At 53.6% G+C, this 24,888-nt stretch overlaps 13 protein-coding genes across 13 annotated transcripts; 7 read left to right on the plus strand and 6 right to left on the minus strand.

The window, feature by feature from the left end:
- Positions 1-546: 546 nt before the first annotated feature.
- Positions 547-1,704, minus strand: M409DRAFT_67216 (uncharacterized protein; the record flags this gene model as incomplete). The annotated part of the gene is made up of 1 exon (XM_033817307.1): positions 547-1,704. One exon carries the CDS (start codon positions 1,702-1,704, stop codon positions 547-549), a length of 1,158 nt encoding a protein of 385 aa, XP_033666246.1.
- Positions 1,705-3,217: 1,513 nt separating this feature from the next.
- M409DRAFT_24208 (glycoside hydrolase family 72 protein) lies at positions 3,218-4,595 on the plus strand (the record flags this gene model as incomplete). The annotated part of the gene is made up of 5 exons (XM_033807133.1): positions 3,218-3,434; positions 3,488-3,561; positions 3,615-3,968; positions 4,028-4,087; positions 4,143-4,595. 5 exons carry the CDS (start codon positions 3,218-3,220, stop codon positions 4,593-4,595), a joined length of 1,158 nt encoding a protein of 385 aa, XP_033666247.1.
- Positions 4,596-4,807: 212 nt separating this feature from the next.
- M409DRAFT_24209 (uncharacterized protein) lies at positions 4,808-5,266 on the plus strand (the record flags this gene model as incomplete). Its single annotated transcript, XM_033807134.1, has 2 exons — positions 4,808-5,072; positions 5,124-5,266. The coding sequence occupies 2 exons, from the start codon at positions 4,808-4,810 to the stop codon at positions 5,264-5,266; spliced, it is 408 nt and encodes a 135-aa protein (XP_033666248.1).
- Positions 5,267-5,603: 337 nt separating this feature from the next.
- Positions 5,604-6,572, plus strand: M409DRAFT_67218 (uncharacterized protein; the record flags this gene model as incomplete). Its single annotated transcript, XM_033817308.1, has 1 exon — positions 5,604-6,572. One exon carries the CDS (start codon positions 5,604-5,606, stop codon positions 6,570-6,572), a length of 969 nt encoding a protein of 322 aa, XP_033666249.1.
- A 323-nt stretch (positions 6,573-6,895) lies between these two features.
- Positions 6,896-8,203, minus strand: M409DRAFT_67219 (uncharacterized protein; the record flags this gene model as incomplete). The annotated part of the gene is made up of 1 exon (XM_033817309.1): positions 6,896-8,203. The coding sequence occupies one exon, from the start codon at positions 8,201-8,203 to the stop codon at positions 6,896-6,898; it is 1,308 nt and encodes a 435-aa protein (XP_033666250.1).
- Positions 8,204-8,973: 770 nt separating this feature from the next.
- On the plus strand, positions 8,974-9,726 carry M409DRAFT_55774 (uncharacterized protein; the record flags this gene model as incomplete). The annotated part of the gene is made up of 2 exons (XM_033813094.1): positions 8,974-9,097; positions 9,158-9,726. 2 exons carry the CDS (start codon positions 8,974-8,976, stop codon positions 9,724-9,726), a joined length of 693 nt encoding a protein of 230 aa, XP_033666251.1.
- Positions 9,727-9,864: 138 nt separating this feature from the next.
- Positions 9,865-11,102, minus strand: M409DRAFT_67220 (uncharacterized protein; the record flags this gene model as incomplete). The annotated part of the gene is made up of 4 exons (XM_033817310.1): positions 9,865-10,627; positions 10,701-10,870; positions 10,926-10,996; positions 11,072-11,102. The coding sequence occupies 4 exons, from the start codon at positions 11,100-11,102 to the stop codon at positions 9,865-9,867; spliced, it is 1,035 nt and encodes a 344-aa protein (XP_033666252.1).
- Positions 11,103-11,623: 521 nt separating this feature from the next.
- Positions 11,624-14,894, plus strand: M409DRAFT_67221 (uncharacterized protein; the record flags this gene model as incomplete). The annotated part of the gene is made up of 3 exons (XM_033817311.1): positions 11,624-11,822; positions 11,882-14,664; positions 14,721-14,894. 3 exons carry the CDS (start codon positions 11,624-11,626, stop codon positions 14,892-14,894), a joined length of 3,156 nt encoding a protein of 1,051 aa, XP_033666253.1.
- Positions 14,895-15,253: 359 nt separating this feature from the next.
- Positions 15,254-16,381, minus strand: M409DRAFT_67222 (uncharacterized protein; the record flags this gene model as incomplete). The annotated part of the gene is made up of 4 exons (XM_033817312.1): positions 15,254-15,743; positions 15,805-15,893; positions 15,995-16,141; positions 16,223-16,381. The coding sequence occupies 4 exons, from the start codon at positions 16,379-16,381 to the stop codon at positions 15,254-15,256; spliced, it is 885 nt and encodes a 294-aa protein (XP_033666254.1).
- A 501-nt stretch (positions 16,382-16,882) lies between these two features.
- M409DRAFT_67223 (uncharacterized protein) lies at positions 16,883-18,563 on the minus strand (the record flags this gene model as incomplete). Its single annotated transcript, XM_033817313.1, has 2 exons — positions 16,883-17,017; positions 17,073-18,563. 2 exons carry the CDS (start codon positions 18,561-18,563, stop codon positions 16,883-16,885), a joined length of 1,626 nt encoding a protein of 541 aa, XP_033666255.1.
- A 612-nt stretch (positions 18,564-19,175) lies between these two features.
- On the plus strand, positions 19,176-20,332 carry M409DRAFT_55779 (uncharacterized protein; the record flags this gene model as incomplete). The annotated part of the gene is made up of 3 exons (XM_033813095.1): positions 19,176-19,367; positions 19,420-19,933; positions 19,986-20,332. 3 exons carry the CDS (start codon positions 19,176-19,178, stop codon positions 20,330-20,332), a joined length of 1,053 nt encoding a protein of 350 aa, XP_033666256.1.
- A 968-nt stretch (positions 20,333-21,300) lies between these two features.
- On the plus strand, positions 21,301-22,135 carry M409DRAFT_24218 (uncharacterized protein; the record flags this gene model as incomplete). The annotated part of the gene is made up of 5 exons (XM_033807135.1): positions 21,301-21,381; positions 21,451-21,561; positions 21,616-21,658; positions 21,712-21,950; positions 22,019-22,135. 5 exons carry the CDS (start codon positions 21,301-21,303, stop codon positions 22,133-22,135), a joined length of 591 nt encoding a protein of 196 aa, XP_033666257.1.
- A 1,206-nt stretch (positions 22,136-23,341) lies between these two features.
- On the minus strand, positions 23,342-24,684 carry M409DRAFT_55781 (uncharacterized protein; the record flags this gene model as incomplete). Its single annotated transcript, XM_033813096.1, has 2 exons — positions 23,342-24,593; positions 24,644-24,684. The coding sequence occupies 2 exons, from the start codon at positions 24,682-24,684 to the stop codon at positions 23,342-23,344; spliced, it is 1,293 nt and encodes a 430-aa protein (XP_033666258.1).
- Positions 24,685-24,888: the final 204 nt, after the last annotated feature.

A 24,888-nucleotide genomic window follows, 5' to 3' on the forward strand; every position in this document is an offset into this window, starting at 1 on the left:
GAGGTTCACACCGAATTTTAGAAGTTGAAGCTGAAAGTATAGCGTTAAAGAGGTTATGTTCCTACGGAATATTGCGTTATCCAGGTTTGACTGTAGTGGAGATAGCTCAATGCGGATTGCTTAAAGAGGCGTTTCATGCGGTCTCGTGCGCAAACTGATGATATGTTCTATATCCGAAAAGTAGTATCTGTGTTGGACGGCTGTCGCGTTGTGGTAAGTCCTGCGAGATAGGGCATTTCTGAAAGTCAGCAATACGTGTCTGTCAGTACATCCAAACGCAAACCAGTATCCACGGATATCAACAGGACACAGTCGACCAGTGGAAGGTACTACGAATCCGCGCGCGGGCAAGACTCTTCAATCTTGGGCATTGTATTGATACGAGCTTGTCATGGTGCAAGAAGCCAAGCTCGCCGTCCTGATTGGCAGCCCTTTTCAACAACAAGAGTTCGTGGATGATTTGTGGTGGATTGTTTGTGATGCGGTGGAGGAACTGATGTCAAGTCGTATCGATTCGTTAGCATGTATAGTCGAAAACCGGGCATATCAACCCTCGCCGCGCTCTCTGGCAGCCTTTCTTGCGAGATACCGAGCCTTGGCGTCACTGACGTCTTTGTCAGTCTTGGTGGATTTGGCCGCTTTTTCAAGTCGTGCACGCTCTTCGTCTTCCTCTTCTCGAGCACGCTTGGCCTGAGCGGCCAGTTGCTCCTCCATCATTCGAGTCTGTCGCTCACGCTGCGCTTGCTGGCTACCAGCATTTCGTGATGGGAAGACTTGCTGGGCTGGTCGATTTGAAGACTTCAAGTGGTCGGAACCTGATGAACCAAAGCCCCTGGAAGGTGCGACATTCAAGCCGGCTGACAGTAGCTCTCGCTTGTCTGTGATCTGACCTTCTTCGTTCAGATGTACGTTGACTCCTTTAGCTTGGAGCTCTGCTGCCAACTCTGCGTCGGTCTTCTTCTTCGCTAGACCATCTCCAGCCATCAGACCTTGCTTCTCAGCCAATGCAGCGGCCTCCATAGCTTCTTGATGCTGTTGCTCTGTCTGATCCATCATACTGCGGTAGAAGCCTTGCATGCCCCCGCCGGTCCTCCGTTTCCGCTCCTCTTCTTCTTCAGCCTTCTTTCTCTCCTCCTCCTCCAGCCGTCTATTCTCTTCCTGCTGCTGCTTATAAGCTCCAGTTACGAACTTCTCTTTGTCTGCAAACTCATCGCCCTCCGCTTCACGTTCTTTCTGCAGCAATTTCTCCTTGGCTACTTGCTGATCCTGTTTCCGCCTAGCTGCTGCATCAAGAAGGTTGTTGATGTATTTTGGCTTCCGGTCGATGGCATCTTGCTTCGCTGCGGCTTTCTTCGCCTCTGTGACGGTGTTCTTCGCATCGAGGAAGGAGTCGTAGTCGAAGATTGATGCATCTATCTCTTCAGCCGCTTTCACCTGCGCCTTGGACGCACTCAATGCTGAGAGATCTTGCCGTGAGTCGGGCTCATCCTTCTTTGGCAAGCCTTTTGGCTTTGGTGCGCCAGACAGGCTAGGCTTTGGTCTCGATGGACCACTTCCGCCAAATGTGCTGATCTCCTCTATGAAGGTTTCCGCTGGGCCTGAGTCCGGTCCATCGTCGTCGTCGCCATCTTCCTCGTCAAAGGCAGCTCGACGAGTAGGCACGGGAGCCTTTTTCTTGAGGTTCAGGCCGTATTTGAGAGACATTGTTGTGGTGAAGATCGAGCTTTGAAAAGGTGGAGGCAGGGTCGGCGAGTCGGCCCTTTGACAAGCGAGCATTTTGGACAAAAGTCGACGCTCGCACTCTTTCGCATGTGAAGTAACGTGTTCCTTCACATGAACATTTGCAACTGTTTACAATCAACTTGTGGTTGATAGCTTGTGAGAAGAATTGTCAGCATCATATCTGTCACAATGTCAGAAAACAAAGCCCGTATGTTCCGAGGCGAACTCGCCTATGCATTCACTCCAGAGATGGTCAATGCACGGCGAAGATGTTCAAAGGCGTGCACCAGATATAACAATGCCGGAGAGTTTACAACTCGAAGACGCCAGGTTGAGATGTGGAAAGAGTAGGCTATCAATGCCGAGCTTACTTTGTGTATAAGTCCGAGGCTAACAACATCAGTATCGTCAACGACACAACACCTCTTCCACCACTGGCAGAAACCGAAGAAGCAGACGAAGAACTGTTCGCTGAAGAGGCCTGGGTCGAGCCTCCGATCCACATCGACTATGGCGTAAACGTAGAGCTGGGCAACAACGTCTTTCTCAACTTCAACACGACCATTGTCGATACTGGAAAGATCAAGATCGGATCAAGGACTTTGTTTGGTCCAAACGTATCCCTCTACGGTGGCGGCCATCCCTTGGATCCTGAGGTCAGAAACGGTACCAGAGGTCCAGAATTCGGGGGCGATATCACGATCGGAGAAGATTGCTGGATTGGTGGGAACGTGACGGTGTTGCCAAACGTTACCATCGGTAAGGGGTCGACGATCGGGGCAGGGGCGGTGGTGACCAAGGTGAGAATGCTATCGTCTGGGAAGGGTGGCATTTGTTGATGCCATACAGGATATTCCTCCGTACTCGGTGGCCGTCGGAAACCCAGCGCGAGTCATCAGGAAAGCACCAACGGGCACAGATGAGGCACGCACCAGTGGAGCTGTGGCAGCGCTGAAAAGGGATGAGGCTGCAGGGAAGGGTGCCGACTGATTGCTGTCGCATGGTACGTAACATCACCATATCATTTCCTGGCCTGCAAAAAGCGTTCTCTTGATTCCAAATTTCAATCAGGCAATCGAGCGACTAAAGAGTGCAAATGTCCACATAATATGCGGCTCGGCGTATGGTTAACACTTAGTCGTAGAAGCTTGTTGCTGTGCTTCCTACTGCAAAATTGATACTTGGTCATCCACACATCTAATCACATACGCTAGCAGAAGTCAATCCAAAGCAACCTTCCTGAAGTGGCGAAAAGTTTGGAGCCTATAACATAATGGCAATGCTGTCATATCCCCAACCGCCGTCCACTTCATAGCTCGACGCGGGCAATCTGACAAACATCGACATCGTCAGTTCCCACTTTCGATCCAACTCAACCGGCGTGGAGTGGCTAGATACTGAAGAATAAGATTTGATAAGCGCGAAGCTGCAACAATTGCAGTTGAGTCCACCCCGATTGGCATTGACGGATCGGCTTTGAAAAGAGGCAACCAGAATGTATGCTCGACCTCAAACAAGAACATTGGAAAGTATTGACCACGAGGAGAAGTTCCTCATTCGTGGCCTTGTATACCAAAGATCCGATGCCACGAGAGGCCCACATGGGTTCCAGACATACGAAAATGTCGATCCTATAGCCGATGCAGAGCTTCCTCGTTTGAAACACGATGTCGAGCTCTTCAAAGAGCTTGGCGTGAACACGATTCTTGTCTGTCAGTTTTATCAGGTCGGTCTGAAAGCTTTTCCATTTCACTGACGGAAGCAGACTCGATAGACCCTTCGAAGCCTAGAGATCGCGCCATGAGACTGTTAGCCGATGCGGGCATATATGTCCTTGTCGTAAGTCCGCCCCACGTCAAGATTCTCGTGGAGGACATTCTGAGCAGCTGCAGACTCTCTCGACGCAGAGATGGTACATCAATCGTTTGGATCCTCGAAACTCCTACAACAGCGACACAATGGCCGGGTTGTTCCAGATCATAGATGCAATGAGCACGTTTCCCAACACGCTGGGCGTCTTTGCTGCGTACGATCTCATCAACAATCCAGAGAGCCTTCAATGTGCTCCGATAGTGGCGGCCGTGGTGCGAGACGTCAAACGGTACATGGCCATCAAACATCGAACCGTCGGGCGTCGTATACTGCCCATTGGGTGCGGGGGAAATATCAACGCTAATGCAATTGACAACACTGTGATGAGGTATCTGTCTTCGCAAGATTTGGAGAGCCGAATCGATTTCTGGGCCGTAAGTGATTTCGCTTCGATGTCTTGCAAGCACTTTCAGGCTGATCGATTTTGGGGCAGTGCAAGTGCTTCCCAACAAGTCAGGATTCAGGCGTAGATAAAATCACGTTCAGGGACCTGGTAAGTTTCTGTAGACGCACATTTTCGAGCTATCACTGAACAAGTCGATACACAGATTGAGCAATACCGGGAAACGACCATACCAGTCTTCATATCCGAGTATAGCATTGCGGCCAACGCTCAGACGCAGACCGCCGAGCAGTTTGAAGCGCTCTTCTCGCGAGACATGCTGGACGTCTTCTCCGGTGGATGCGTGTACGAGATGTGGTATGATTCAAATTCGTACGGCCTTGCGCAGATGGTCACTCCTGGAAGTGTGCCTGTAGACGGCAAGAAGATCAAAGAGCAGCGACAGACGCCGTTTGGCACTTTGCTGGTGTATGAAGATTTTGAGAATTACAGAAGTGTTCTGGAGGGAATTCGAGACGGGCGGAGGGTGGATAGTTCAGGAATTGTCGGTGGGAAGGGAGAGGAAACGGTCGAGGAGGGTGTTCAAGGTCAGGTACAACAGGCACTGCACATTCCTGGAGATACACCTGGAAGCTGTGTTGACTGGCTTGCGATTTGATATAGATGTTGCTTCAACAACAGTCCTTACTTCGAACATGAAACACCAGGTCACTGAGCCCACGTGCCTCTGCGCTATTTACGACATCGTTGGTGTTTGCGGCTTTGACGTTTCACGCCATACATGAATGCACCTTCGCGGCACAGCACCAAGTAAACAGCTCAGCCGAAGCGCCTTCCTCCCCTCTCCTCCTCTCTCCCTCACAATCAACCATGCTTCAACTCCAGCAACACATCCCCACAGACCTGACCTTCTCATGGACAGGCGCCTTCTGCGGCTTCGTCGCCTTTCAACATTGCATCGGCAACATACTCGCCAAGAAGATCTACAAATCCTTCGGTGAGGGTGAAGGATTCGGCTCCATCACAAACCCTCGGATCGCGGGATCTGGACTCGCCGTCAACTATGCTCTACAAATCCTCGCATGCGTGCTTGCGGGGGGCTATTCTACGGGGACTATGGAAGCGAGGACAGGCGGTATGGTGTTCAGTGATGACTCCATGACCCGCTGCTGACGTGGAGGCACAGTATCGATGGACGGCAACAAGGCTGTGATGGCGACGATGGCGGCAATCTGGCTCTGGAGTAAAATCTTCGCGGACTCGCCTTGGTTGAGTCGAAGGTTTGGCTTGATGATTCAGTGGGTATCGGATTTCTTGAGTGCAGGATGAACAACCGGAAGGTTCTTTCTTGTGTGCGTTGGAAAAGGTCGTATCTTGCGTCACACTGGATGATCGTAGATCTTGACTGAGAAACACTTCCGGCGTCTTTCGCCCAGGCTGCAGGCTGGCAGGCAAAGCTCTTCGAAAGAGGAGGTGATGTCGAAAACCCGCACAGGAGCTGGGTTCGCTTATGCAGCAAGCATGGTGTTCCTCCTGCGGTACTGTTCCAGCCCTAAGTTGTATGTCTTCCTTCCACATCTGGATCGAAGGGCTTGGGTCAGTATATTGCTTCTCTTGTCTGCCTCATTTACAGAAGAAATCTCCAATCATCACACTCACAACTACAATGGGCAACACATACTCTCTCTTCTTCCCTCCTCCGCCTCCGCTCACCGAAGACAATCTCCCAAGCCAAAGCGGCAAAGTCTTCCTCGTGACAGGCGGCACAAGTGGTGTAGGCTACGAACTATGCAAACTCCTGTACCACGCCGGAGGCAAAGTGTACCTCTCCGGCCGCACCAAACCCAGCGCCGAAGCCGCCATCGAAAGAATCAAAGCCTCCAGCCCCTCCAACCCATCCACGGGCGAACTCCTCCCCTTCGCCATATCTCTCGACAACCTCTCCGCAATAAAACCCGCCGTCGAGGACTTCCTCGCCCACGAACCCCGCCTTGACGTCCTCTTCAACAACGCCGGCGTCAGCAACCCCCCCAAAGACTCCAAAACCGCCCAAGGCCACGAACTGCAAATGGGCACAAACTGTCTAGGCCCCTACCTCCTCACCCAACTCCTCCTCCCCCTCCTGCACGCCACCGCCGCAACCTCCCCACCCGCCTCCGTCCGCGTGGTCTGGACATCGTCCATAACCGTCGACCTCGGCCCCTCTCCCCCTGCACACATCTCCGGGATGACGACGCCCTCCACCAACCAGCAGACGAACTACGCAATCTCCAAATACGGCAACTGGTTCCTCGCCCACGGCCTCAGCGAGCAGGACTCCTCGATCCTCAGCGTCTCCCAGAACCCGGGCAATCTCAAGACGCAGTTGACGCGACATATGCCCAGTATCGTGCCCTTGCTCGTGGGACCTCTGCTGTATCAGCCTAAGTATGGGGCGTATACGGAGTTGTGGTGTGGGGTTTCGGGGGAGTTGGGAACGGGGGATGGTGGGGCGTATGTGCTGCCGTGGGGACGGGTGCATCCTAAGCCGCCGGGGAGGATGTTGGAGGCGTTGAGGGGGGAGGGGGAGGGTGGGACGGGGGTGGCGGCGAGTTTCGTAGAGTGGTGTGAGGGGGAGACGAGGGATTATAGGTGAATGGACGGATCTGTTCTGGGGAGGTGGAAACGTCGCCATCGCCAGGCCGCATCTGCTTTCTTCCTAAGCAGGTAGTCTGATTGAGGAATACTCAAGGTTATCAAGATCAATCACTAATACTGGAGAAGTCAGTGCAAGATCGACTGCAGCGATTAGATTATCATCCTCCCCAAACCCCTGGCGGGTCCCAAACTTCCCTCTGCTGACTCCTGTACTGTGAACAGACACTCAGCAAGACACATTCCCAATTTCCACCTCACCGCTACTTCCATCGGCGGATAGACTAAACCACATCAGCACCCCAAAAGGCATCCCCAACCCCCTCACTCCAAATCAATCTTCACAGCCACCATCCCAAAACTCCCAAACCCCGTCACAAAAAGCCACCCCTGCTTCCGCCCCCCATTCCTCTCCGGATCAATTCCGACCAACACCGCCCCACTCGCACTCCTCAACCCCATCCCATCATCCTGAAACACGAGCCTCTTCTCCCACACATTCCCCTTCCCCGGTCCGGCTTTATCGACGGGTCTATTGTCCTTGCTCCGCACGTGCCAGACGAGAGACGGGATAGCCCGGTCGTTGAAGGGGAGGTCGGCCATCATTTTGTAGGCGTGAGGAAGGCCGGGGAGGAGGTAGCCAGAGGCGTTGGAGGTGGATGTGGCGAAGGGTTCGAGGTAGTAGGAGGGGTTGTCGAGGGTGGAGGCGAGGGGGATGCGTTCGATGATGTGTAAATTTTGGGATTTGGGGTCGCGGGTTGTGCGGGTGAGGATGCCGCCGGTGGCGTCGAGGACGATGATTTCTGAGGGGTGGTGGGGGCTTCCGCGTCCGAGGCCGTTGTTGTTGTGGACGCGGAGGGCGGTGCGGACTTTGATGCCTGCGGTGGGGGATTTTGTTTTGAGGTCGGTTACTTCGATGAGGATGGTGTTGGGGGTTGGGGAGATGCTTTGCGTGCCGGCGTCTTCCCATGCTCTGATTAGGCCTTCGTGATGGACGTGGTCGTTTGTGACGTAGAATGAGGACGGGGAGACGGCCACGATATCGTTCGGCATGGTTATATCGGGATGTCGTACTGAGCGAATATGCTGCGCTTCGTCCGTGCCCAACCGATGGGTGAAGATCTCGATATGAGCTCTCTCAGGTGGGAGATCAGTTCGGCGAGGCTTGACATCCCAGCGATCTGGGTTGGGTAAATGGCTGACGACGTATATCCAGAGTAGATCCGATTCCGTGGGATCATTGAGTATATCGATTCCGTGCGTGACCATGGGCTGGTTGAATCCCTTCAACGTCAAAGTCTTCGCCGTCATCGAAACGGGATCGATGCGGACGATTGCTCCTCCTCCAGTAGCTGTATGATCTGCGAAAAGTCCAGTAGGTGGAAACCATCGTGCTCGTTGTTCAGCGTCCTGCTGGCATGCTGCGAAGAGTTGGTTCGTTGTGCTTTCAAGATGGAGGTCCTCGCACATGTTCGTGCCGGGCATCGTTCTTAACCCATCGACGCCGTGGATGTTCTTGATACTTCCGCGAGTGATGCCTAGAGTCGTCAATCGCTGCGAGACTGGACTGAAGAGAAGGGCAGAGAGGATAACGGCCGCTGCGATGCCGATATTGACAGTACTTGCTGCCATCGTGTCTCTGGAAGAGCTACCAACCGCGCTCCTGGTAAGTAATTCGGAACGCCAACTTGAAGCAAAACAGAAGATCAACTAGAAAAAGATTCCGCAGAAAGGTCAAGACAGAAGCATTACACTTCCCTCACGCTACTGCGTCATATCTCTCTTGAAACCGCCTGGAAGAAACCTAGTGGTCTGCTTCGAGCCACTCAACCAATGCCATCAAGGTGAGAGCTCTCAGCATGGTTCACACATGGCACAAGCTGCGAGCTCGTAATAGCGAAGCTCTTGGAATGTGCAAAGGCCGAGATTGCGAGGAGGTCGATGTGTTTGCTCGGGTGGATGTGTCAGCGTACAGGAAGAAGCCAAACTCAATTGTCCTTTGCAGAGAGCTCGGCCGACTTCGATTTCGGAGAAGAGGTGAAGTTGGGCTAGGAATTTTGGGTACGAATCGAAGTCCAGATGAGCCCGATTGTGTTTTCCAAACGATCTTCGATAATGAGGATGATCGATCGATGGCATTCGCCTTGTCCAACGTCGCCGTCCCAAAGTCACGTTTCATGGCGTTGATATCGGGATTCATGACATCACAGTCTGGCGCGTGCTTTGTGTTGATCGACGCGCGGAAACATTCAAGATGATACCACTCAGGGTTGCACAAGAAGATGGGGAGGGGGGAGGAGGGATTGAAAAGACGAAGGGAACGTACGGTTGATGCTGGTCCATTGCTCCCCTCTTCTTCAAATTCCTGTCTCGAAAGAAACTCCCGTAAAGATATATCAATCATGGCTCGATCTAGAACAGACCTCAAGCAAGCCCAAGACCAGCGATGCATCAGCTGTGCCAAACCTCTACAAGAGAGAGATGCAAATGCCAACACTGCTACACCGAACAAGAACACCAATGATGGTTAGCACCACGAACAAGCATCTTCAAAATGCCATCAAGACTCACCTATCCATCCACCAGACGCATCAAAGAAGCCCTCGTCGGATCCAAAGCCGCCCGGCCAAGGCAAACGCCTCGTCAAGAAAGACGAACCCACAACAGCCTCCTCCCTTGCATCCATCCGTCCAGAGGGCGAGGAGACGGAATCCGTCCCCATCTACGCCACGGCCAACGACGTCCGCCGCGACATCAAGGCGCATCTATCCAAGACCAACATGGCCAAGGCAACCTTCGTCCGCGAACTCTCACACTTCGTGTCCGTGTCGACGGACAAGGTGACGACTCGCCATCTCGACTCTCTGCTCAAGATGAAAGGACCCCGGGGAGGGGCGCATAGTCCGGCGTTTTACGCGGCGTATGTGTTTTTCGAGAAGATGCGGGTGAGGGATGGGAAGAAGAAAGGTGTGAAGAGGGAGAAGATGGAGGAGGTGTGGGCGAAGAAGGGTGGGATGCAGAGGGAGGGGAGTCATAATTTGTATTTGACAATGCTTAGCACCGAGAGGTCGTGTATTGATCAGTATGGGTGTGTGCAAATTTGGGAGACGGGTCCCGGCGGCATGCAGCGGTTGAAATGTAGCGAGGCGGATTGAAGGTTCGATATCTCTCAACTGGGTATCCTCTGTAATGAAGTCCATGACCTAACGGCCGATATCCCATTTCTTTCGTACGAGTTTTGGTGTTAGGGTAACTATATACTGCTGTTAGCATTGACGTTTCAAGTCTTTGCATCATCGTCTCTTTTTGGTCTTGCCGGTCCATGCATCCACAAACTTGATCTTCTCCTCCACTCCCAGCCCGAGCGTCTTCGCGCGTCCCAGACGAGACAGCGACTCCGCAACAATATCCAAGGAACGCTGCTCGGCTGGTCCTAGACTTGCTGAGAATGATTCTGCATTGCCGCCATCGCCGCCGTTCGCTTTGAAGCTGTCAAAAAAGTTAGTATCGTATCCATTGGATCTTTGACGACCTCTGGGTTCCTGGTCTGAGACAGACTTTTGCTGGGCCAAAGTCATCGGCAGACCGATGCGGACACGAATGCAATGTGTTGACCGAGAACACAGCTTCCAAAGAAACCGTGCCGCCTCGATCCAGCCAGGAATGGGAGTGACAACGTCGGCAGGCGTGTAGCGAAGGGAGACGGGGAAGATATGTGTGGTGTCTGTCGCGGACAGAAGAGAGGGCGACAGTCGAAGAACTCCCCTGCCGTTGCTGGTGGTGCTCTCGGGGAACACCACAATCACTCGCTGAGGATTCTGCTTCACCAGTTCAGACAAATTGACCGCATTCTGAGGCGACGATGGCATGGCAAAGCACCCTGCGAGTGCGCCTTCCAGCGACAATGGCTGTACTTTGCGAGATCCTGGAAAGCTCTGGGTGAAGATTGGATCGAAGATGGCGGCCAGATAGATGACATCCAGAGGCGAGGTATATGATGAAGCAATGATGGACCCGGGTCCAGGCAATGCGGAGCCGCCTGACTTGCCCAGAGATCTAAAGGTGATCCAATGTCAGCAAACGTGAATGGTGAAGTGGTGTGATGCGCAAGCATGCAGGAACAGCTTACCCTCGCTGCACGCCGTCAACTCTAATGTCGATCCACCACACGCCAGGAATCCCCAGGATACACCACAAGTTGGCTTTTCGTAGCAGTCCGCCGGCGGGGGTCCATTGGATGATGAGGAGCCAGACGGCCCAGGCAAAGACCAGCAGCGATAGTCGCAGGGAGAAGATGAACTGCCCAGTTAGCCAAAGTTTGAGGTGTGTGTCGATGCCGAGGTGTGCTTCTTACGATGTGGTATGGGACGAAGACGAAGTTGCTCGGTGGCGGGGCGATGGGGAAGAAGGGCGCAATGCCTGAGCCTAGAGGTCGCACAGAGGCGAGTCAGACCAAACAGCTGCGGCGGCGAGCTTGGCGGGCAGGCGAAATAGACGCACCTTTATCCCTGTACTGGCCGTACTTCTCCATGGCTCATGTCGCGGCCGGCTGGCGACGGGCAGAGGGTGTAGAAATCAGCGGTCGTGTGCGCGGGCAAGTGCACAACATAACTCGACGGAGGCGGACGAGGCAGCGAAGACGTCACGAAAAAGGGCCGTGTGCTGTGGGAGTGCGGTGCCAGGTCAGCCCTTGCGCCGCGAGCCCAGGATTCTGCAGCTGTGCAGAGACGAGAGCGCCGCGCAGGGTCGGCGAGGGCGAGTAATGGGGTGAGGAGAGAGATTCGCATGTGAAGGACGGCATGTGAAAGAACGTCATCTTACTAAAGACAAGAGTCTATGCCTGAGGCAGCAAATTCTAATTCTGCATCCCGGGTAGCGTCCCGCTTAGCGGTTGTTAGCCCAGTGTTTACCCTCGCGACACCACACGCGATCTGAAGCACCACTCTACTGCTACTGCCGCCGACCATGACCTGGCACCCTATCCTCATCACCACCCATTGACGGCATCATTTGGCGGCGCGCACCTTGTTTGGACTCGTTACTGGCCTCAACATGGAGCGTCCATCGTCACAGCTGGAGAACGTCCGGCCCTCGGGCTTGAAGCCTCCCTCCAAACTGCCTGCTCTTACCAGCGGCAGAACAACGCTGCAGGAGACGACGTCCAGCGACCTCAACACGCGCACGGCCGGACATGGCTCCACGATGGCCCCTCCCACCACCAATGGCAGCATCAAGCATAAGATCACTGGGTGTATGTGTGGAAGACTAAAAGTAAAGATGGAAGGTCAGATCTGATTATGTATATTCTAGTACCCGAACCGAACCCCAAGCGTAAGACGCTTGCTGAGCGTGCCGGCGAGCCTGCGAGTGCTTCGAGATCCCACATCCCCAACAAGCCCAGCTTGAGCAACATTGCTGGCTTCGGCTCACGACCCGCGTCGAACCTCACTTCCTACCGCAACAACTCCAATATCTCAACTACCAGTTCGACACGGCCGCCTAGTAGGCAAGCCAACGGATTACGCCAACATGCACTTGCAAAAGTCCCCAGCAATGCACAGCTCCCGCAGAGCGACGATCAAGAGTCGGAAGCAGATACAAGTGCTATGGGCAAACGCAAAGGTACACCAATTCTGTCCTTTAACAGTCCTGTCAACGGCATCCCACTTCGCAGGACCCGCACACAAGGCGATCTACGCCAGAAGCCATCGCAACAAACATCCATCAAGGCCAAGTCTCAACACTCAGGCTCTACCTCGAGCGATTGCAGCGACGATGGCGAAGTCTTCAGCCAAGAGTCACGCAATGCCTCGGCCTCTTCTACTTCTTCAGCACCAGCGCCAGCTCAGCAACAAGGTCAAGTACAGCAAGGAGGGCCTGTCGGTGCCAGCAAACCCTCCAGTCGTAACGTATCTCTCAGCACGGCATTTGCTGGGCTGTCCATCACCCCAAAACCACGCAAGACTTCTTCAACAAGGCATCGACCTTCACTTGAGCGCATCAAGGAAGAGATCTCGCCTTCAAAGATCCCCAAATTCTCATGCACACCCAGTCTTCGTCATGCACAATCTGCCCAATCCCTTCAAACCCCTTCACCCATCAAGCAGAAACGTTCAGTCAATGGCCTGCGCACTCCAGCGACCAGTGCAAAGCGCCGAGACCTGCCAATCTTCTTGACAAAAGAGAAGCTAAGTCCTGTAGCAGCATACGATACGAAGAGCCGTCTCGATGGCTTGGAGCAACGATGCGAGATGCTCATGAATCAAATGCAGACCGCAGCCGATTCAAAGAGCGCGACCGAAGAGTCACTGACTCTGTACAAAAGCAAAGTACAAGAGCTGACTGTCGAGAACCGCGAACTTGCCTCCCAAACTCGAAGTCTGACGAACGAACTCGATCGCGCGCGCAACGAATTACATACGACGTCGACCGATTTACGACAAGTGCGAAGAGATCAGGAGCGAGAGCTGCAGGATCTGGCAAGAAAGCATGAGCGGGAGGTCGATGACTTGAAAGCAAAGCACGAGAAGGCACAATGGCAGTGGGAACGAGAGCGCGAGAAAGAAACAGATCAGTACGAGAAGAAGATTGATGACGCCAGGAAGAATTGGGAGAAGCAGAAGGATGGGGAGACAGCCGATCTGACGACGCAGCATTGGGAAGAGCTCGATCAATTGCGCAGTGAGCACGAGAAGGAGATTTCGAAACTGCAGCAGGAGTTGCAGGAGTTGCAGCAAGCTGGTGAGAGCAGGGCCACAGAATCTGCCACGGAAGTGCAGCTTCTGCGAGATACTGTGACCAAGTTGGAGAGCGAGGTCGATTCAAACAATTCAATGCTTGCGAGTTTGAGAAGTCGAATTACTGTATATGAGGCAAAGATCACAACGCTCGAGCAGGAGAAGAATGCACTCGTCTCAAAGACGCATTTTCTGGAAGGGAACCAAGAAGCACAAAGTCAAGAGTTCACGGATATGCGACAAAAGATGGAGGAAGCCATCGCAGCAAAGGAGGCGACTTTGGAGACACTGCGCAAAGAAGAGGCGCTGCGGCGGAAGTTGAACGCTACAATTCTCGAGTTGAAGGGCAACATTCGCGTGTTTGTCCGAACGAGACCGCTGCTGAAGGGTGAAGATGATGCCGCCAAAGTTGAATATCTGGACGAAGACTCGCTTGAAGGGTGCAAGGAGATGGTGGTTCACGCACCGACGACTCAAACTGCCACTGGGAAGCAACGAAACGAGAAGCACAATTACGAGTTCGACCGTGTCTTCACGCCTGGCACGCAGAATACTTCTGTGTTTGAAGAATGCCAAGAGCTGATTCAATCGGTCATCGACGGCTACAACGTCAGCATCTTGTCGTACGGCCAGACTGGAAGCGGCAAGACCTTTGGAATGTCCGGTCCGAATGGTATCATCCCATCTTCGATCACCCTCCTGCTTGCTGAATTGCAGCGTCTGAAGGAGAAAGGCTGGGAGTACACAGTGGAGGCCTCGTTCGTGGAAGTATACAACGAGACGCTGAACGACCTGCTCGGAGATGCAAAGACTTGGGACGATACCGATGATCTGGGTGCGAGTGTCCGGGGCAAGAAGAAAGACAAGCACGAAATCCACCACGATGCCATCACTGGCAAAACGACAGTGTCAAACTTGACCGCCGTCTCCCTCTGGCCGCCTCCAACGGATGATGGAAGTTGGCCTCCTGCCGCACCCGTCGACCCGGATGATAAAGGCATTGCGTCCGCTGCCGCCTCATACACCGAAAAGGCTGTAGCTAACCTTTTGGACACTGCTGCGAAGAACAGGCGCACCGCCGCGACGAAGGCCAACGAACGAAGTTCTCGAAGCCATAGTGTGTTCATGTTGACCTTGAAGGGCTCTTGCGCGACCACAAACGAATCAACAGAGGGTGTCCTCAATCTTGTCGACCTGGCTGGTAGTGAGCGGTTAAAACAGTCCGGCGCTGAAGGAAGCCGTATGAAGGAGGCTCAAGCCATCAACAAGTCACTTTCATCGCTCGGAGATGTCATTGCTGCGCTTGGAAACAAGAGCGGCAACGGTGAGGCCCATGTGCCGTATCGCAACAGCAAGGTGAGCCATTATCCCCTTTCCACATCCCGAAAAAAACATACTGACATGCATTCTAGTTGACCTACTTGCTCCAATCTTCCCTCGGCGGCACAACAGCAGGCAAATCCTCACGCACCCTCATGCTGCTACATCTCAGCCCACTGCAGGCTCACTGGTCGGAGAGCAGAAGCAGCTTGCTGTTCGGCAGCAAAGTGCACGGCACTCACATTGGCACCGCGAAGAAGCGGTGATAGATTTTCTTGTTCGTCACTCACGATTTGTAAAGAGAAAAGGAAAACGGAGTTCTTGGCGGGGGTGTTTGCAGGGTTTCGATGATGGACATTGCATGGCATTTTTGCATATTGTGTCAAGACTCGGGGACTTGTTGTTGTTTTGATACCCCTTCTGTGTCTGTTGTAATGACGGCTGAAGGTAGAATTGAGACAGAAGCCCTGGACATGGAGATAGCAGGGATGAGAATGGCATGTGATGCGAATGGAGTGCTCTCTCTGGATGTGACGACTTCCAATCCATGCTGTACTGCTCACCGAAAAAAAAAAATCCGCCAAAAGATCCAAACACCTCCAGCTCCCGTCTACAGCCATCCCCCTCAAAATTTCGCCCTCGGCGCACTCTCAAACCCAGGCGCAAACGTCGTCCCCCTCCCCTCCCCCAACGCATGCACAATCCGATCCACCTGCTCCAACAACCACAAACTTCCCTCATTGCTCGCCAACCACTTGCCCCCGGGAACCACATCCTCCCCCTCCGCCGTCCCGTCCTCAAACGCCTTCCGTAGTCCAAATACATGACTGACGACCTGCGGTCCCACGCCGCTTTGCGCGCGTAGACATGCCACGGCGATGATGGAGGTGAGGACGCGGCCGACGTTAGGGCATGGCGCTGCGTTGGAAGCGGTGGATGTGGAAGGGGGATCGGAGAAGAGGCAGCCATACTCGGATTCTATGATGTGCACGGGGAGATCTGGGTGCGATTGGGCGAGTTTTGTGCTGAGTTTGGTCGAGAAGGGGTGGTAGATGGAGTCCCAGAGGGAGTTGCCGCGGGCGAGGGTGGGCTCGATGTTGGATTTGGTGAGGGCTCTGAGAGGGTTGTGTTAGCGGGGGGTTGTTTTGTTTTGCCACATGGGAGGTGGGGACTCACCGTCGAGGTTTGCGCTCTTTCAAGGCGGATTGGATGTTTTCTGGGAGGCCGGAGTGGAAGGCTCCGAGGACGTTGATCGTTCGAGGGACCTATGCAAAGTAATCCGTCATTATTAGCATCTCTCCTTTCCCATCCCATACCACCTATCTTCGAACGACGCAAAAGTGAAAGGGCGAGAGATAATACTCACCCCATTAAACCCAATACATTTCAACCCGACCTCCCTCATCAACTCCGCCGTATACACGCCCCTCTCCTGGTCCGCACCACCCTTAATCGCGAGCCGATACAACTCCAGCATCGACTCGGGCGAGTTCATCGTCATGGTTGCTGCTGTCTAAGACCAATACACATTAACACACGTCCCCACTCTCCACATAACTTTCAATGGCCGCAATGGGGGTTTGATTCGACTCACAGAAGCACACAACCAAGCCGGTAGTCCTACTTTATTCTCCGCGGCATCTTGGGCGATTTTCTCGTAGACATTTAGTATGGTTTTGGGCGCTGGGATGGTGTTGGGGCGGGCGTGGGCGGCGTTGATGAATTGTTTGAGGGGTTCGGATAACTTGGACATGGTGGTCGATTTCTATGCCGGTTTTTGTTGGTGGTCGACTTGTCCAATGGTTTCGTCGTGCTGGTCAATGGTATGTTGTATTGGTTGTTGTTTATAGTAGTAAAGTGAGGTCTACGAATGTGGAGGGATGGATGGGTTGGAGCCGCTTAAACTTTCAGAGCCGTAGCCGATCAGCCGCTCGTTACGGCTGTGGTTCGGTAATAGATTTGGGCGCCGATGGCGGTGGACTGTACATCGGGGATCAGAAGTAGAGAGCGAGGAGGACATTGGGATGTTTTGATCTTTATAGCACGACTTTTACTTGGAAGGCCAGCTACTATGTACTGGCACGTTCCTATGCATCGCAAAAATGTATAGTCCTTGTGTTGCTGATCATGTTGACTGTGTAGTCCGCAGGTAGAGCAATCGGATGTTGAGAGATTTGAGGTCGGTTTGGATATGTGGGAGATATATAACTCAGATCATTGCGAAGAGATCCAAGAACTAGAAGAAGATGTCCAATTACTCCATCTTGCCCAATGGCTCTGCGACGGCGAACTTGGCGCCCGTCTTCTGCTTGATCTCGTCAACGCCCACACCTGGAGCGGTCTCGATCAGAGTGAGACCTCCCCTGACTCTATCCACGTCAAATACAGCCTGCGATAAGATGTCAGCTTCTTATACTTGTATTGTGGATGACTTTCGAACTCACCAAATCAGTAATAATAGTACTGACACACCTTGCCCCAGTCAAAGGCAGTGTGCAGTGCTCCACAATCTTCGGTGCTCCATATTTGTCCACATGATCCGTCAAGACAACAATCTTCGTCTCATCGGGGTTCGAAACCAGATCCATGGCACCGCCCATTCCCTTGAAGACTTTGCCAGGGATCATATAGTTTGCCAGATCACCGTTCGCACCAACTTGCAGGGCGCCGAGCATGCTGACATCGACGTGTCCGCCGCGAATCATACCGAAGGATTCGCTGCTGTCGAAGGTCGCGGCGCCCTTGACGAGGGTGACGGTTTCCTTGCCGGCGTTGATGATGTCTGCGTCGAGTTCCTCTTCAGTTGGGTAAGGACCCATTCCGAGGATACCGTTTTCAGATTGAATCCACACCTTGCTGTCTGGTGGGAGGAAAGATGGGGCGAGGGTAGGCATGCCAACACCGAGGTTGACGTAGAATCCAGGCTTGAGCTCCTTGGCGGCACGTCTAGCGATACGGTTCCTGCGAGCGAGAGCGTCGGATTTGGCGCCTTCGGCTTCGATATCGTTCTCTTCGCGGAGTTTCTTGATCTCGATGATTTTGTCTTCAGTGGCTTGCACGATTCGGTCGACGAAGATGCCTGGGACATCGATCTCGTCTGGGCCGATCTCGCCCGTTTCGACAATGTGTTCAGCTTCGACGATAGTCACTTTGGCGGCCTTAGCCATTAGTGGTGCGAAGGATTTGGTGGTGTAGCGGAACTTGACATTGCCGTCCTTGTCGACTTTGTGAGCTCGCAGGATGGCAACATCTCCCTTGATTGCCGTCTCCATGTTGTAGACACGGCCGTCGAAGATGCGGGTTTCTCGTGCTTTACCAGATTCTAGGACTTCGCCATTCTTTAGCCTTGCGGGGATTTGACCAGACTGGATGAATGTGTTGACACCGGTGGGAGTGAAGAACGCTGGGATGCCAGCACCACCGCAGCGGATCTTTTCTGCAAGCGTGCCTTGTGGTGTGAGTTCAATGGCAATTTCGCCGGAGAGATACTTCTTTTCCAACGCTTTGTTGTTTCCCAGAAAACTGCAAATCGCACGACTCACTTGGCCAGACTGAATCAGAGGAGAAAGGCCGCCACCGATAGCAGTTCCAGCGTTGTTCGATACTGCAGTCAAAGAGTGCAGCTTGTCCACACCTCTCCGTGTCATCGCCCCGATGACAGTCTCTGCAGTGCCGCATAGTCCAAAACCTGCCGAAAGCACTATAGATCCAGATTTGATATCGGCCACAGCATCATCCGCTGAGGAATAGAGCTTCGATTTACCGCGGACCTTTGTGGGTGCTTTTCCAGTCACTTCTCGGGCGTAGATTGTGGTCGTCCTGAACGATCTGGATTGCTGTTTCAACCGCCATGACGCTCGCGGAGCATCTACAAAGCGGATCTGAATTCGCGGCGCCGCAGCGTGGCGAGATGCGAAGGAGGCGAGAAACTCCATGATGGCGATGTGGTCTCTACCTCATGCCTCTCGAGGCTTCGCAACTGGACCAGAGATTACCGTCCAGGAGTCGTGTGCTCTTTCAATGGCACCGCACAAAAGTCAGTGGATGGATGACGAGGGACGACATCGGCGTGGTAAGGCGCTTATGAACAGGCCGGGTACTGCGGATTGGGAGCTCTAGAAGTAGACTCCGAGCCGATGTCCTCAACCGAGATTCTCCACGTTGGCGTCGGAAGAGGCACCCGGCTAAAGATTCTGCCAGGGGTTCAGTCTTGTCTCTCCTGGCAGCGACCATGCTGTCGTGTCTCTCTTCATCTGCATCTTCTCTTTCATTCACTCACATCTCAGAGATGATGATGTTTGAGATTGCTCCTGTGCTGATGGGAAAGTATGAGGCAGCTGCCTTGCGCCAGGGATGCAAGTCTCGTGATCTCGTAAACTAGCGTGTCGCGTCCAATCACGTCGCGTTGCTGCCTGAGGTAGGATCCGCTTTCACTCTTGCCACGAAAGTTATAAGCAACTTCAATGCTCAGACGGGAAGATATTGACTGCAACAACCAATTCCAATCTACCAATTCACACAACACCATCCAAATCATCCGAGAAACCATGGCCACCACCACTATCACCGAAACCACTCGAGCTTCAATCACTGGCAAGCGCAAGCGAAACCAAGTCTCGTACGTTGTCGATTCGTACTTCGATGACATGGATCTGGACGACGAGGATGCGGAAGTCGAGGAGGAAGACGAGGATGATGCAGCTCAGAGTGAGGACGACGACACGTATGGTACAGCGAAGGTTTGCAACTCGTGATGTTCATATCCCAAGACACTCCACTGACACTGCCCAGAAGCGAGGCAAGACTCCGGCCAAGAAGAAGGCGAGGCTCACAGTCAGCAAGCCAAAGAAGACCAAGAGTGTGCCACCCTTCCGATTCCTCGATCTGCCGGCAGAACTGCGCGATGCAATCTATGATCTAGCCTTGACCGAACCTGACGGGATCACTCTGGTTCCGAAGACAAAGGATTACCGACGCACCGTGACTCGAGGACCGATTACCACACAAGACGACAATCACTATTACGGACGTCGCATTCCCCGTCGCCGTCGCTACTATTGGGGCCTCAGCAGGAACAACAACAGTGACTCCCAGACAACAGTGATTGGAAAGCCTACGCGGCAACTCGTACCAAACCTTCTGGCCGTGAACAAGCAGATTCGTGACGAGGCCAGCAGCATCCTCTACAAGCAAGAGATTGTGATTGAGAGTACCACCGCTCTCCACGTCTTCATTGCTCAGATCGGTCCCTACAACCGGCAGCTGCTCTCCGACATCACTATCAAAGGCTGGGGTTCAGGTCGTGGTACAGTAAAATGATGATTCATGCTTGATTGTCTGCTAACTTCTGTTTCCAGGTGTCCACAAGGGCCATAACTTTGCTGCTTTATCCATACTCTCGACCTGCACCAACCTCAAGTCCCTGTTCATCGATTGCACTGTTGGCTGGCTCCGTGGTCCACAGCAGCTCGCTCGTCAAATCTTCCGCGACGGCCACTACTTTCTGGAAGCGTTTGGTGCGGCAAATGGAAGATACGATGCTGCGGTTGATATTCTGCGCTTCGACGATGATTGGCAGTTCAACAAGAATGCCCGGGGCCGGTATTACTGGGAAACCCCGGCAAGTCAGGATCGCGAAGCTGATCCGGCCAAGAAGAAAGAGTTCGTGGACGAATTGCGAAGTTTGCTGCGTCGTAGAAAGTGAGCGAGCAGGGTGAAGGGGGGATGCATGGCGGTGGAGTTGGAGGTCGTTGCTCTTTTCTGGTCAGTTCGAGCATTCAATGTTTTCACCCGATTGATGCGGCAAATTTCGTCATGTCTATGGCTCAGATTGGTAGAAGTGTGGCGTTCAGATATCATAGAGCGAGCTAGAATCTGACATTGTATGTACATGACGCTATAAGTACCTGCGTCTATCAGAGTGAAATCTTTAGCAAAGTCGGATTGTGTTGGAGTTTGGTGTCGAACGATGGCATGTGGTCGGCGAAGTGGCCGCCCCCGAAAGGTGGCAAGGCCAGCTACAGTATTGGCCACAACCGCAGCCTGTCTAGGAACGGCCGTGGCGTTAGTGCACGACTGATCATGCACGACCTGTCAGGGCTGCTATAGATCGGACCCACGCTCGACCGGAAGCAGCTTCTAGAGATGTCTGGCATTTCTGCAACTTGTTCACCGGGGATATCTCCCCAAGCGAGGAGGCAGATAAGAGCATGTGGCTGTTTCACGGGACGTGAGTTGCTGGTTGAAGCTCGGGGGTTGGCATTATGATGCCTTACCGGACACTCACATTGGTTGGCAACAACATAGCAAACAGCACGCCAGCTGCCAAAAGACAGGGCTCGAATCAGCGAAGGATCTTCGTCCGGCCGCGGCGCCCAGGGGAGGTGTGGCGGAGTCGCCTAACCGAGTGAGAGAGGAGGAACGCAACGTGGGCGAGCAGGGAATATTCCACGGCTTGCTTCTGGTTGCAGGAAAGAACGACCATTCTTTAGTCTCAGATGCAAAAACCCTGCATGTGCCGACTCCCAGCGTGCGTCTGCCGTAAAGCCGTCCGTCTTCCTCATCATCGACCAACCACGTTGTGGCGTCCGGCTAGCCAAAACTCAAAGCCAGACTCGACCTACCATTTAACAACTTCACGCATCCTCAATTTCGCCTTCGCTTTCACGACTCATGGATGCAGCTTTGGACCCCAAGGATGTCTTCCCTGCTCCGTCCCCGCTGACAGGCAATCGTGGTCTCAGGCCAGAGAAGGTGAGCATGGCCACGACTAAGTTGGTTGGGGAAAGGTACACGAGACTAACCAACGCGACTGAATAACAGGTTCAGAAGCGAAGTCCGTCTGACCCCAGTGAGCTCGACTCGTCTGAGTCCTCGACACCGAGGAAGATCATAGACGTGGCCTGTTGGCCTTGTCGGAGACGCAAGGCGAAGGTGAGCTCCGGGAAGGCAAACGGTCGGGTGAGAGGTTGCGCTGATAACCTGCAGTGTAGCGGCGAACGACCAGCTTGCGCGGCCTGCGTACGGCGAGGTATCATCCACTCGTACGTGGCTTCAATAACCCCCTTCTGACGGTCTCAGCAGATGTCGATTGCTCCTACGAACATGAAGAAGGAATGACCCGACAAGGCTCGCTCAAACTCAAGCTCGACACAGTTACTTCTCGCGCTGAGAACCTCGAATACCTCTTCGAGCAGCTGCGGTCGCGCTCAGACAATGAGGCCGCGCTGCTCCTGGCGGTGATACGACTGGGAGCCGACGTGGACCAGCTGGTGGAGCGATTGAAGGCGGAGACGGATCTGGCTTGGTTGACGTCCTTTAGCGTGGATCAGGGAATTGAAGGGGCGGGCGGGGAGATGGGCTGACAAGCACGTGAATTTGGGTGGAATAGGGTCAGCGCAGGTTGAAGGACTCGCAGTCGCAGACGGTGGGGCATGAAGGAGGTCAGAGCGCGTCCCAGGTGAAGGCCTGGGATGTGAAAGTCCAGCTCTCCCTACGCGATACGTAATGATGCAAGACGTCTGACGTGGACGAAGAAAGAAAAAAACACCACAAATACAATCCCTTGAAATTCTGCTCTCTGTCACCACCTTTCCGATTGCCGCGACCATCACAATACGATCAAATCAGACGCGTGATCACTCATTCACTCATAGCGCATTCCCGCACGTGATGCACGGGATTAGGCCATTGGGACGACACCCCAGAAAGATGGGGGGATCTAGATGGAACAATCGTGGTAAGCATCGATTGCGACGAGTGAAAGCGCACGCCTGCGGAGACGGAGACGAGCACCGAGTGCGTCGAATTTCGCGGTAAGCGAAGAAATCTCCCACGCAAGCATGGTCACCAGCGGGACGGGACCAGGGCACCACTGTTCCTTCACCTACACCGTAGCATCTTTGCGCCATGTGCGAGGCCGAGATATACCATCGTCCACTGGTCCTGCTCGTCTTCACTCACCAGCTCTTCCCGGATTGTGCTGCTTCATCGACTTGGCTTCCTTGAAGCACAACTGCTCGAAATTACAAACCGACTCCCCACCCACCGCGCGAACGAAGGCGTGCCTCCAAGACCATGAGCAGGACAATACCATGTAGTCTCGCAGCAGCCAGAGTCGATGAATGCCACGCGCAGAAGCGCTTTTCCCTCATCCATCACAATAGAATAATGAGCTTGCCAAACAGATTAATCCTGCCCGAGGACGTACGTACGCGTCGTCATCTAACAAAGCAGCAGAGACCTCTCCGGGACCTTCATCACCATACCTATCGCGACCACTACATACGCACTTCACCGACGAAGAAGTAGCCGGCGTGCGTCCTACAATTTGCTCTTACGTCGAGAAGCCTGCCTGCGAGGACGAGAATCCTTCAGCCGGGGTCTCAGGGGCTGGGCAAATTCAAAGTAGCAGTAGCAGCAGGAGAGAGCAGCTGCTCGACGTACATATAGACGCACATACGAGAAGCATGGTGCTTTCGGCGAGGGCATGGAAAATTTTCCGTAGATGGCGAACGCACAGTTTTGAGTCGGAGTTACGTCCGAGAAAATGGTGGAGTCGAAAGAAGGTTGTTCAGGGCGCTGGTTCGTCACGTTTGTGGCCCCAACGATGTTGGTATGCCTTTTCGCACGAGTAGAACAAATGGAATTGCTTGCGGACGCGTGTAGATTATGCAAAGATCCAATTACTTGTGTGAAGGTCTACACGACTGCTCTAATGTCCATGCCCAAACTGCGTGAGGAGCGGCAGTAACATGCCACCAACAGTGACCAACGTGTCCACCAACGCCGGCCCTTGCGGTTTGGGTGCGGTTGGCGCATGCGAAGAGTATGGATCGTCCATGGGAACGCCAGCGTAGCCGTTCATGGCTTGCCCTTCACCGTGCGAGTGTTCCCCAGCCCCGGTCTCCTGCATGGTATGCATGGCCACGTAGAGGAAGGTCCCGCCAGAGAAAAGGAGGAGAACACCAGTGGCGAACTCCGTGCTAGTGTTGTTGCTGAGGGATGCGGACGAGAAGCCGAAGAGATGCACGGCGGCGTAAGTCAGGATGGCTCCAATGGGGGCGGCCAGCGAGAAGACGATGAGATGTGCTCTTGCCATTCGCTTGGACAGGCCTTGTTTGAGCAAGACGGACGTCAAGCCGAAAGCTGCTGGCGCTTTGTGGATCATCAGTGCGATGAAGATGATAAAGCTTAGCTTGCTGTTCGAGTTGGTGGATGAGGCTCCGAGAGCGATGCCGTCTGCAGCGGCATGGATGACCAGGCCCACAGTCGTGGAACTGGGTCGTCCAGTAGAGCCTTGGGGGTGGGAAGCCGTGTCCGATGTAGCGAACGTGTCTGCAGCAGGTTGTTCGGCATTTTCATTCGACGTCGAGGATGAACGGTTGAAACTGAACTGGTTCAAGCTGATCTGAAATCGCTGTGGCTTGGATGGCGTGGTGGCGTGTTGAGGGAGTGTGTCGATGAGGTACATGAGGATGAAGCCCAAGATCAGAGATATGCCAATCCATGCATGCGGGTCATGGCTTTCCCTGTCATCTTCGTCGTCGCTTGCAGAATCCTGTCCAAGGTCATCGTGATCTATCGGCATGCCGTGTCCGTCATGGCCCAGTTTATCCGAGTCGTCGGAAGTGTAGAAGCCATCATCTGGCCCAGTTCTGAATGTGGTATCTGTATCATCGTACTCCAATGGTGACCGTACAGCGACTATCGAATGTCCTGAGGGATGTCCGTGGGCAATGGGCAATGCTTCCCCTTGCAAACTTGGCATCTTTGCCGTTAGAGACACCGCTCTTTTATCGTGACCATGTCCACTCCCACTTGAAGTATACAGCGTTTCCACCCCCTCTGGTATTATTACAATCAACGATGTCCCTACAAGGACGCCTGTTCCCAGCGCTGTGATGAGGCGTAGCTGGCGCGGCGAAAGCGAGAGAGATAGAGGAAGGATGCCGGCGAGAAAAGAGCTGCGACGCGATCAGTATAGTTTCTTCGAGTCATTGGCATCTGAACGTACGCAGTTCCCATGACCAGGCACAGCAATAAAAGAAGCCACATCTTGCTAAGCCGTGAGCGCGTAAGATCCTAGTCGTCGAGGTTCTATCCAAAGAGCGCTCTACTATCGCGTCATCGCTTCATCGCTGCTGCCGCCGTCCGCGTTCTGTGTGGCCCGTGATCTCGTGAAAGTCGTGAGTAAGTGAATGAAATGTGGCAGCTCCTTCCCGGTCGAAGAACATTGCTGGACCCTGACGTCAAATAAGC

This window comes from Zasmidium cellare (genome assembly GCF_010093935.1).
Source record: "Zasmidium cellare ATCC 36951 unplaced genomic scaffold M409scaffold_22, whole genome shotgun sequence".
NCBI lineage: Eukaryota > Fungi > Ascomycota > Dothideomycetes > Mycosphaerellales > Mycosphaerellaceae > Zasmidium > Zasmidium cellare.